Source organism: Octodon degus, unplaced genomic scaffold (assembly GCF_000260255.1).
Source record: "Octodon degus isolate 3935 unplaced genomic scaffold, OctDeg1.0 scaffold00003, whole genome shotgun sequence".
Lineage (NCBI taxonomy): Eukaryota > Metazoa > Chordata > Mammalia > Rodentia > Octodontidae > Octodon > Octodon degus.
Genome location: NW_004524579.1, coordinates 10,049,306 through 10,061,454, shown reverse-complemented (window position 1 = coordinate 10,061,454; position 12,149 = coordinate 10,049,306). Strand labels below are relative to the sequence as shown.

At 33.1% G+C, this 12,149-nt stretch overlaps 1 protein-coding gene across 7 annotated transcripts in view; it reads left to right on the top strand.

Moving 5' to 3' along the window:
* Positions 1-12,149, top strand: part of Nol4 (nucleolar protein 4) — a 348,720-nt gene that overhangs the window by 100,954 nt on the left and 235,617 nt on the right. For all 7 annotated transcript variants that reach the window (XM_023715387.1, XM_004623567.3, XM_012514701.1 and 4 more), the window contains 2 exons: positions 9,026-9,137; positions 10,159-10,271. In XM_023715387.1, the coding sequence (XP_023571155.1) occupies positions 9,026-9,137; positions 10,159-10,271 (225 nt within the window). The remainder of the gene's footprint in view (positions 1-9,025; positions 9,138-10,158; positions 10,272-12,149) is intronic.

The window sequence follows — 12,149 nt, the reverse complement described above, 5'->3', positions numbered from 1 at the left end:
AATATATTTTTAAAATAGGCCTAAAGAATTATATAATTCTTATGTTTACACATAAGTCCAGAAATGTAACCATATACAACCTTGAAGCAGGATATATTTCTTTTAAAAATAGACAGATATTCAATGTATCATACAAATTTTTATTAAAAGCCGGAATCCTGTGAATTTAGTTCTTGCCTATCATAATATTCTGACATTGTCCCAAAGCCATCATTTTGCCTATCAATTCGGCAGGAACAGGACAAATGGAATCTTAATTTCTACAAGGGGAGACTCTATGTTGTTAATATGCAATCTGATAACTTTCTTGTTGAACTTTGTAAACTTATACAAAGTACAGAGTACTCCATTGCCCCTTCTATGTAGCGGGTTATCTCAAAGGACTAGAGTGTTTTATACTTGTAAAGAATCCTATATCAGAAGATATTAGAAACATTTAAGAATAATTAGCCTATGTTGTAAGATTAGTATCTTATCTTTTTGAGAATAAATGAATCATCTTTTATTTTTAATATTTATTTATTTATTTTGCAGTACTAGGGATTGAACTCAGGATCCTGCGCTTGCCAGCAAGTGCTTATTCTGAGCTAACTCCCTAAGCCCTAATCTTTTTTAATGCTGATTAAAAGGAAAAAATATAGTGGTTCAAGGAATAGGTCCTGAAAACATGTCATCACATGTGACTCCTGTCTTCCACCTTAGAGAGAGCATGCACAAATTCCTGAAGCTTAGTTTCCTGTTTTGTTAAACAGAGATCATAATGTGAAGCTAGTAATCTGCTTGTGGATTGCAGTGAGATTAAATGCAAGAATCCACAAATACTTGATTAATTGAGAACTCATCTACACATAGATTATTTAGTATTTGTTGCCCATTACAAGGCCAAACCATGTGATAATGTTACCTAATTAATGAAAATCAGGTTAAATTTCTACTATTTCAGGAATCGTAGAGTTGTATGTTTATATACAAGCTGAGTAAAGTCCGAGGGCCCTTCTAGTGAAAATGGTCAGAAACGTAATACAGTGAAAGAAGTAGGAAGTGTGGGATTCAGGGAGGAGGGCAGGAAATGAATTACTCTGCTTCAAAAATTCTTCCGACTTTCAAGTTTTTTCTTCCAATTGGCAATTTTTTGTGGATTGAGAATGGGAGATAATCTCACACTTAATGTTTGTGATACACTGTGGTGGTTAAGCTCAGTTAGGTCAACTTGATTGTCTTGGGAGCCACTGGAGTCCTTAGTAATGTACACAGCTGGATGTACCTGTATGGATTAAGGAGTGCGACCTTGGGGTCCATATGCAGTCCCCGCTCCTTCCTCTCTACACGCTGCCCCAGCTGTGTTGCACCGTTACCATGAGCTGAGAGCGTCTGCGCCACCACCCTCTCCTGCAACATTTCCACCTTGGAGCCAGCGAACATGGACTGAATCCCCTGAGACCATGAGCTCAATGAAACCTTGCCACGTGTAACCTGAGAGTACCACGCACTGTGTCTCAGCAGGGCAGAGCTGAGCAAGAGATACATAGCAAGAGAAAAAATAGATAGGAGAACAGCTATTAAGGGGTTTGGACAATCAATTGTTTTGTTTTTTAAGTTTTAAAAACACTTTATAGTACTTCATGTATTCAGATGTAACTTGGAATCACAATTCATTTCTCATTTAACGAGTAAATTTCCTACAGAAAACTGTAGGTGTTATGAATTATTGCATTTCTTAGTGAGTATTTCAAGGTGATTTACTTATGGCTGATAGTTCATCAAGTTATCTTAGATTCTTGACATTTTTACATTAAATGTGCTATATTAAGGGCAAAAATGAGTTGCATTTGAAATCTGCCCGAATTTGTCTTTAGTGGTTAGGTTTTTTTTTTTTTTTTAATGAGCGGAATATATTTATTGAGGGAAAGAAAGCTCCTGTCCAAGAGAGGGACAGGGTAGGGTGGGGCAGGGCAAGCGGGTAGTCCTCTGGTGTTTAGGGGTTTTAAAAATACTGGGTGTTTTTTCTTCAGAAAAGCAGGACATTGATTGGCAATGTAGAATTCTCATGCTTTAAGTTACAATATTTTTTCAGTGAACTATTTAGCATATTCCCAATTGTTTCTTTCCTTTTGTACTTTTTTTTTCCTTTTTCCTTTTAAGCCCTCACATGGAGGATCAGCAGCAATGCCCCTTGCAGGATTTGATCACTGCTTTCATCACACGTATCAGAGTATCATTAGATGGTTAATGAGGTTGCGTGGATTCACCTTGAAATGACTGCTGTCATCTTGAGTGACAGCCACAGTGATTGTCCCTGAATAACTTGGCTGGTTTTCCCTGCATTGTTTCTCAGCATATTAAAGACAATTATGACCATTGGAATTATATATACACTTTATATCAGAACCTAGGCTCTTTGATAATAGCTTCAGAAAAAAATAGATATAGTATATAGGTATATTTTATATATGTAGTATATAGGTATATTATATATAGTATATAAGTATATTATATATAGTATATAGGTATATATAGTATATAGATATAGTATAAAGGTATTTCTGACATTGCCAGTCAAGAGGAAGACCCAATAATATTATGGGCTACTGGACTCTTTTAGAATATTTTGCTGAGTTTACACACCTATAATATTTAAATGATGGAACTTAACAAAAAAAGGGGATACAGATGAATGTCCATTTTGTATCTGTATTCAAAGTGGTTAGGATAGATATATAGTTACATTCTCTTAATGAATAGAGGGATTTGTTCTAATGGTGTTTGTAAATAGGACATCAAGTCTGCATCTTGTACAGCAATTAACCACTAGGAAGAATGTATGTAATGTGTTAATTATTGAAACTGTCCTACCGATTTGGTTTGAAGCTGTCTCATTGCTATTTGTTTCTCAATAAAATTATGGAAAAAAATTTTTTAAAAAGAAAATTAAATGAAACCACACAACACACAAGAAACTTGACCTTTAAAAGTAGTAAATCATGAAAAAGCATATACCACAGCTTCCTACTTCTCGATTACAGCTAAGTCCAAGTTAATAGATAACAATAAAAATAAAATTTCAGCCATGAGTCCAGTTCAAGGAAGTTCAATCACTACTAATGTATCTTGTGCTAACACTTTCATACTTTATTTAATATAATGATGTAAACTTTTCCAAGTAGAAGCCACTTAAAAATCTAGGTTCATAAAACATTTCTAAGAAATAGATGGCCCATGACTATTCTCATAATAAAAAATGCCAGGTCAATAATTCCTAAGATTCTATACGCTTATGTTCTAGGTCTTTCCATGCATGTGTGTTTCTACTGTAAACAGAAGGTGTAATATGTAACTTGACATTTGTTTTCTTACTGTTTAGTTCAGAGGGAACAACACTAGGAATTATTCATATTATGTTTTGCTTCTTGTTACTAACATGAGGCAGTGTTTCTAGCATTCCTGTGTTCATAGGCAAATTCTAAAGAAATGCTCTACCTTTCCCAAATATAAAAAATATTTAAGAGTACATACTTGAATTGAGTATTTTCCTAATCAGTAATCAAGATATCTGTGTATACTACACATGCAGAGTTGGTGTCTAAAGGGGTGTGGTGGTGTACATTTACGATGCCACCACTCTGAGAGGCTGAGGCAGAAGGAGTACAAGTTGAAGCCAGGCTGGCTAACTCAAGAAACTTAGTGACTTAGCAATTCCCTTTCAAACAATAGCAACAACAACAATAACAACAAAGCCCTACTCAGAAACAGAAGTACTTGCATTCCAAAGATGAATAATACATATTAATGTAATCCTGGTATCCTGTAAACATATAGTAGTAAAAACAAAATGAACCAGAAAACATTTAAAGGATAACACAAGTAGGGCCTTTCCAGGATCAAGGAACCAAGAAGGTTTAACATATGAAGAAATTTAGTAATATAAGTCAGTAAATAAATCAAAACAGAGAAACTATATGAATATTCTTATTAGTGTCAATAATTATTTTAATAAAATTTCTACATTCCTAGAAATAGACATTTACAAATGATATTTTATATAGTTAGTCACAGTGTTAACAGACTGATAGTTCTAACACTGTGTCTAAATAAAAGTATTATTCAATTTTATTTCTTTATTTCTAGATGGTGTTTTGAATTTTGTAGTGCTGAGGATGAAACATGGCAAATAAAAATTTCACAAACCCACAGAGTACAGTATGAAGGCTCAGTGTATGAAGAAGTTTCTGTCCTCAATATTTGATCACGTGGCACATGAGCTAAAGGGCCAAACAAGTTCCCTCAGGCCTCTTTGAAAAGGTACTAATCTTATCCAATAGGGCTCTGGCTCTGTGACATAATAGGGTCCAAGCACTACTTCTCAATACTATTGCTGTAATGTTAATTTTTAGCATAAGAATTTTGAGGAACACATACCTTCAGACTGCAGCAAATGACTTTTAAAATTAGGCTGCTTTCTTGCTATTGAATTACTTTCAACATTAATCCCTCAGCAGATAAATGCTTTTCAGTTTTTCTCCCATTCTGTGGCTTGCCTCTTCACGCTGTTCATTATTTCCTTTGCTCTAAGAAGGCTTTCAAATCGGAAGTAGTAGCGCTTGTTCGTTGTTGTTTTTTGGCCTACACTGTTGGGATACTATCCATAAGATATTGTCCAGTATTTTCTTCTAATATTTTTGCATTTTGAAATCCTAGGTAAATTTTTTTCATCTACTTTGGGTTAATTTTGTATATGGTATGAAATAATGGTCCAATGTCATCCTTCTGTATTTGGGCAGTTTCTCATCACATCACCATTTTTTAAACAGATTATCTTTTCTCTATGTGTGTTCTTGGCACATTTATTGAAAAATCAATTGATCATAAACATATTTATTTCTAGACTTTCTGTTATAGTCCATTGGTTTACATATGTATTTATTGCTAATACCATACTGCTTTGATAACCATACCTTTGTAATTTATTTTGATAGCAGGTACTATAATGCTTCCAAATTTATTGTTCTAGCTAAAAACTGATTTGTGTGTTTAGGGTCTTTTGTGGTTTTATATGGATTTTGTGGAGTTTTTTTTCTAATAACATTAAAATGCTGATAGAGATTGTCTTTAACCTATATGGCTTTGGGTAGTATGAATGTGTTAACAATATTAATTCTTCCAATTGTTAACATAAAATATCTTTCAACTTATTAATATCTTCAGTTTCTTTCATCAGTGTTTCCATAGTTTTTTAATGTGGAGAGCTTTAACTTCCTTGCTTAAAATTATTAACCTTTTTATTTTTGATTCTAATTTAAATGGGATTTTTTTTCTTAGTTTCTTTTTTGGATAGTGTATTGCTAATATGTAGCTATGGAACTATTTTTGTGTGCTGATTTTTGTAAACTGAAGCTTTACTTAATTTTTTAGTTGTAATAATTTTCTGGTGGGGTGTTTACATATTTCTTTACTAAAAGCATGCCGTCTGCAGGAACGTTTTACTTTTTCCTTTAAAATTTAGATGAACTCTAGTTGTTTTTTTCCCCAGTTGTATTCCCTTGGCTAAGACTTCCAGAACCACGCTGAATAGGGCATGAATGGGCATATTTTCCTTATTCTTGAGATTAGAAGAAAAGCTTCCAGTTTTTCCCAAGAATTATAATATATTAACTGTAGCTTCTCATACATAACTTTTGTTGTGTTGAAGTCACTTCTATATCTCTTTGTTGAGATTTTCTTTTCATGAAAGAAAGTTAAATTTTGTGAAATAGATTTTCTGCATCTGCTGAAGTGGTATTTTTATCCATTCATTCTGTTAATGTTTATTTTGAGTAGTTTTCTTTGAACTTCTTTCCAGGGCTAAGCCCCACTTGATTAGGATATGTCATCTCTTTCATGTGCCACTCAGTTTAATTTGCTACTAGTTTCTTGATGATTTTTACATCTATATTCATCAATAATTATTATGTCTTGGTTTATTTGGATTATCTGGCTTTGGTATTAAGGTAGTGCTAGTCTTGTAAAATGAACTTGGAATTGTTTACTCCTTGTCAACTATTTGAGAGAGTTTGAGAGGCATTGCTAATTTTTCTTTGAATATATAGCAGAATTTACCAATGGAGCTGTTAGTCCCAGGCTTTCCTTGATTGAGAGGATTTTGAATTATCATCAGTCTCCTCACTCATTATTAATATGTTGAGATTTTTTTCATGATTTATTTTTAGTATGCTCCAGATTTCTGGGACATTTCAATTTGTTCTGAATAACTTTACTTGTTAGCATATAATTGTTCACAGTATTCTATTATGATCCTTTGTATGCCTCTAGCATTATTTGTAATTTAATCTGTTCAACTTTATAATTTTATTTACTTGAGTGCTTTTCTTAGTCTAACAAAACTTTTGTCAATTCTCTTTTCTCGATTAAAAGTAACTGATAGCTAAATTGATTGTTTTAGTAGTCTATACTTGATGTCTCTGCTTTACCACTCTCTCCTAATCATTTGTGACTTAGTTCTTTACTTTTTCTAGTTTTTAAAGATGGTAGATCTTTCTTTTTCCTTATGTATGCATTGGTCATAACCATCTTCATTCTTAGAACTGTTTTTGTTACGTTCCAATGATTTTGATATCTTGTGTTTCTATTTTGTCTCATGATACATTTTTATTTCTCTTTTGATTTATTCTTTGAACAACTGGCTGTTCAGGAATTTGTTGTTAAATTCCCACATATTTCATTTTTTTTCAATTTTTGTCCTGCTGCTGACTTCTAATTTCATCGCAATGTGTTCAGAAAGCATAACTGACATGACTTCAATGCGTAGGAGGACTGCGTTGTTGGCATGCCAGTGAACGAGAAAGTCAATGGGGCATTCTTAACCTCTGCTTGATGATGAACTTACCACATAATTCCATTGGTTCCAGGAGAGTGTTAATTCAAGTGGGTTAAAATATAAACCATCATGATTTATCATACAGTATAATTTCTTTAAAGTCTTAAATTATAAAAAAAAATTCAGGGAGTCAGAAAAAATTACTTCAAATGACAAAAATCAATCAGGTTAAATGTTAGTTTCTTTTTTAAAAGTAGGAAAATAATCAAATTCATGTATGCTTGTGTGCATATGTGTATGTATACAAAGGGAGAGAAAGGGACAGGAATGAGAATTTAAGTTGTGGATAGATTCCTTATTCATTACCTAACATGTATATCTCAGAAATATACTTTCAAATTATTCAATTCATTTTTCCTATATTTATATAGGCTAAGGCAGTATTTTAAAAATCTTGTATCTCAACTTAAGACTGATAATTATATTTTAAAATTAAAAATGTATATTAAAGGTCTAATGGATCGAATTTTAATTACTTTTATATGGGTAACCCATAGCATATTTTAGTAAAAACTTGTTTCTTGTCTTTTGTATCCATTTACCTTCGTTTCCCTCTGCTCCAATGAGATAGACAAAGTAAAACAAATGATCTTGATGTTAGTTTTAAGGAAGCTTGAGCTTTACATAGTTGCCCCTAAACAGAGGGCATTCCCTCTGTATGTGTTCATTCTACAGCATGGATTGTTGAAAGTTGACCCAATCACCAATAAATGAATTCGTACACATTTACATTCAGATTACAAAAATGTATTTTGTGCCTATATCCTCTCTTTTCTACTCACTTGAAATACATTAAAGTTCATAACAGCTGTGTATGGCCTGAAGAAATCATTGGTGCCATTTGTGTTTGTCTTAGTTTACTCATGAAACAAAATACCAGGCACTTAAAGTTAGAGGAAAGGATCATTTTGGCCCACAGTTTATACAGATCTCAGTTGAATTGGCTTGATCTAAGGCACACTAGCATGGCAAAGGGATATTACAGAAAGCAAAACACAACAGCAGCAAGCCTGCCTTCCCTTTCTCCCTGTGTATTCCATCAAAGCTCTGAACCTATTGATGGCCGCCACCTATAACTAGAATGGGGCTTCCAGTACCCACACCCAGAACTGTGCCGACCCTATTTAGTTTAGTTATCACAGAACCTTAATCATAGTATCACATACCCTAGGTCCAGCCGCCTCCACAAAGGCCTCCCTGTGAGCGCATGCAGCTTTGGGGGAGCAGGAGAGACATCTAGCTACACAGCTTACTACTTGTCTTGTTCATCTGGTGTTTTACTTAGCAGTGCTGGTGCTGTGAGGTGAACCTAAGCCGTCCCCACATGAAACTGTGTCAAAGTCAGCTTTTAATCGTCTCCATGTTTCTCTTTAGAATGATCTGTGTTAATAAGGAAAATACCTTGATTTTTTTAAACAATAAATATTTTTAAAACTTATGTGACAAGTGTGTTGATTTCTAATCTGATTCTAGGCCATGGTTATGAAAACAAGTACTTCATAGGGTACTGGAAAAACTTGCTGTGACCCTCATTGTGAGCAATTATAACTTAAATTATACAACTTATATAAAATAAGGGAGACAGGTAGCCTATGTGCATTTCTAGGTGTGTCATTTTCTGTGGAAGGGATGATTCACTGCAATAATATACACATGAGTTCTCTTTGACTTGATCTTGTACTCTCACTTAAAATATTTTTGAATCAATAATAAAGAAATGCTGATTATGCAGAATCCAGAGTTTATTGCTTCTCTTTGGGGCAAAACTTTAAAATATATATGCAAATTGGATAAAAATATGATTGTGTAAGTAGTGGGTTAAAAATACTGGCAATTTTTAATAATGAAGAATCACTAGATTCTCGCTATCCTATAATTAGTTTGCTAAAATAAATACAGAATTATAAACAGATGCCTACCCAGATGTGGTTGAGCTGTTACTCTCCACGCGACATTATTGGCTGTTAATAAGAGACATCTAATCAAGCTGGATAGATATTTCTTGAAATGATGCATGGTACGCAGTGCATGCTCTCATTGTGCTTCCTGCCATTACGGAATAATGCGTCTTATTTGGAAATACAATGATCGTTTCTGTTAAATCATGCTCAATGAGCTTATATGGTAACACCTATATTTTGTGAATCATTTCAGATTTCAGAGAGCTATGCCTTCCTACCAAGAGAAGCGGTGACTCGATTTCTAATGAGCTGCTCAGAGTGCCAGAAAAGGATGCACTTAAACCCAGATGGAACAGATCATAAAGGTAGCCACAGTGTCGAATCGTGAGATCTGAAGTAATTTTACTCATAATGGCAATTTATAGCTCACATTTTTGTAAAACTGTAGTAGACTGAAACAGTTCAACAAGTCAGGTTATCTCATTTTTTCAAGTAGGAGGAAGTGAGTTTTGAATATCCACTTACAAAGTACTTCAGTGCCTGCTCCTAGAGGAAAGTTTCAGCTGTGGAAAATAACATTTTTTTTTTTACTATAATAATGTTTTAATTTCCCTCTATTGTGGTATTCCAGGGTGTTTTAGCTCTACTCAGCAAGAAAATTGATTTTTATCAATGTCCTTTTAAGTTTACGATTTCTAATTTCTAGGAATCAATGAATAATATGAAATTTCTTCAATAAAATTTTATCTACGAATGATTTGACTTTAGATATCATTAAAATTGTCTAGTTTTTTTCCTAAATACAGATTTACTTCAGTGATTAAATTGTTCTCAGTAATATATATTTGCTACTTATTGCCATGTATGTGAAGATGAGCAGTTTGGTCAATAAAAGAAAATAAAAGTAAATTTCCTTTGGCACTCAGATGTAATATAGAAAATAATTGTGCAGCAAAGGAGAAAAACGCAAGTATCTGTGTTTAATAATTAGACTAGTTTTAGACTGGGTGTGGTGGCACTCTCCTGTAATCCCAGCACTTGGGAGGCTGTAAACAGGCAGATCACTATTAGTTTGATGTAGCAGTGAGACCCTGAACACCCTGCAGACCCTTCCCTAAAAATAAAAAAAAATAGTTTAATTTTTGAGATTTAGAATATTTAAACTCTCCCCTGTAACTAGAAATAATTTATTCATAGTTTTTAGTTTAGTTCACCTTTATGGAAAGTCATCTTTCTTTTTTCTTTTTTTCTGTAATTCATTTACAATGGTACCACGCTTTTAAACTTTTGGTATCTAGAAGCCTATTTTAATTTAGAAAACTTAGGTTAATCTGCAGGTGGAGTGTAGTATCGCTTTTATTACCCATTAAAACTGTTTTGTTACAGATAATGGGAAGCCTCCCACCTTGGTGACCAGCATGATCGACTACAACATGCCAATTACCATGGCCTATATGAAGCACATGAAATTGCAGCTGCTCAACTCCCAGCAAGATGAGGTAAAATGAAAACATCGAAGTGCACATCACTTAAAAAATGGAGTGAAGCTTGATAAACATGACTATGGTAATAAGCATGATGGCATCTTGCAAGGAGTAATTCATTTTTTTTTTTTAATGAAAGAATTCACTAGGCTTGCACAGATCAGGAAAACAGGAAGTGACATCAAGAGCTAGAAGCACAATCCCTGTCTTAACCAACCTTAGTGTTATGTAGGTTTTGACCCTTCCTAAGAAGGAGCCACTGTCCTTACTCAAGCACTATTAAACTAATGTTGGTAAATTACTAGGAAGTTCCTGGCAGGAGAAAGTGAAAGTATATTAACAATGAATATCTAAAAGAAATTTGAACTCTTAAGAGTAGTTTGTCAATCAAAAAACAAACAAGCAAACCAAAAAAACCTATTTCATAGGCACATCAACTATTATCATTTCTCCATTATTCATATCATGCATACAATTTAGTTATTTATCTCTTAACCATTATTTGCTATGTTTCCCCACTCCTTTGCACTTTATAGAGAACATCTGTGGTGATTCTTCTCAATTAGAAGTATTTAGATGCTTCAAATCATTCTATTCAATTTGTATAGTGAGAATTTAGCAATGTGCTGGCATGTTTTAGATACTAAATTATATTTGTTAAATATGCTCTACAGTCCCAGTCATTGCTCAGCTTAGTTGAAGAATCTCAAAAACACAATTAAGATATACATGTGCACTCCTTGGATTTTACAAAATATTTTCCAGGGATGTGGCTCAGCCCACAAGAACCTGCCTGGAAGCATGAAGTTCTAAGTTTCATTCCTGGCACCAAACCAAAGCAAACCAAACCACATAAAACCAAATATGTAAAATCAGACAATGCACAGTATGGATTTAGTGAATCCTCGTCTTGACTGCCAACTGGTTGGTAATCATTAAGTAGTAGAAAAATACAAATTATCCATACGACAAACAGTACTCAGGTGAAAAGGTTAGCTCCTTGTAATTTTTCTACAATAGGAAATATAATACTTTACCTTTCAAATGTGACATGGTTTGGTAAAGAATGATTAAAATCTTTTAAAATTATTCTGTTGAGAAGCTTTTTTCTTAAAATTCCAATCAATCTTTTATTTCCTCTGTATTTGACCAAGTTCAATCTTGAAAATGCAGTTTTAAAATGCATCTCAACCTCAGTGTATCTTATTCATATTAGTCTCTCTGAGAATATATTTATTCATGCTATGGCAAGATCATATTATATATTACCAGATGGCTAACTATAAATGATTGAATAAATAGCAATAAAATCATTAGGCTGAAGACATCAAAGATAATTAAGAAATATTAGTGTCTATTCCTGAGAATAAAAAGTATTATCCCCATGATTTATTATGTAATTGAAAAAACTGAAGACTCATAAATGAGTTAAAGCTGTCAAGTTATTTGTAGGAATTTGATTTATATTTTGGTATTTTTTCTATACAAAATGGTAAAATCAACTTTGTGCCAACAGTGGGGCTCATATATACTGTGTCCTGGCTTCTAAACGAATCATAAGTATTTTATACAAAAGAAATAGATCCTATTAAATTTACGAGTGGATTAGGGAAATAATTGCTGTTTTTCAATTTTGAAAATATTAAATTGGATTATGTTATATTAAACTATTCAGATAAATCAATAGATTAGTTATAAAATTTTAGAAAACTGTAATTATTAAAAGATATGAAGAAGCTTAAATAATGAAACTCACAATAAAATGAAGTTCAAATGGAATATACTTTGGTAGTGAATTATATTTAAATTTGAATAAACATTAGTTCAATAAATTCACTTGTATTTTCATTGAGTATCTTCTTGCACCTGGTGATTTTGGCGATGAGCCATGAA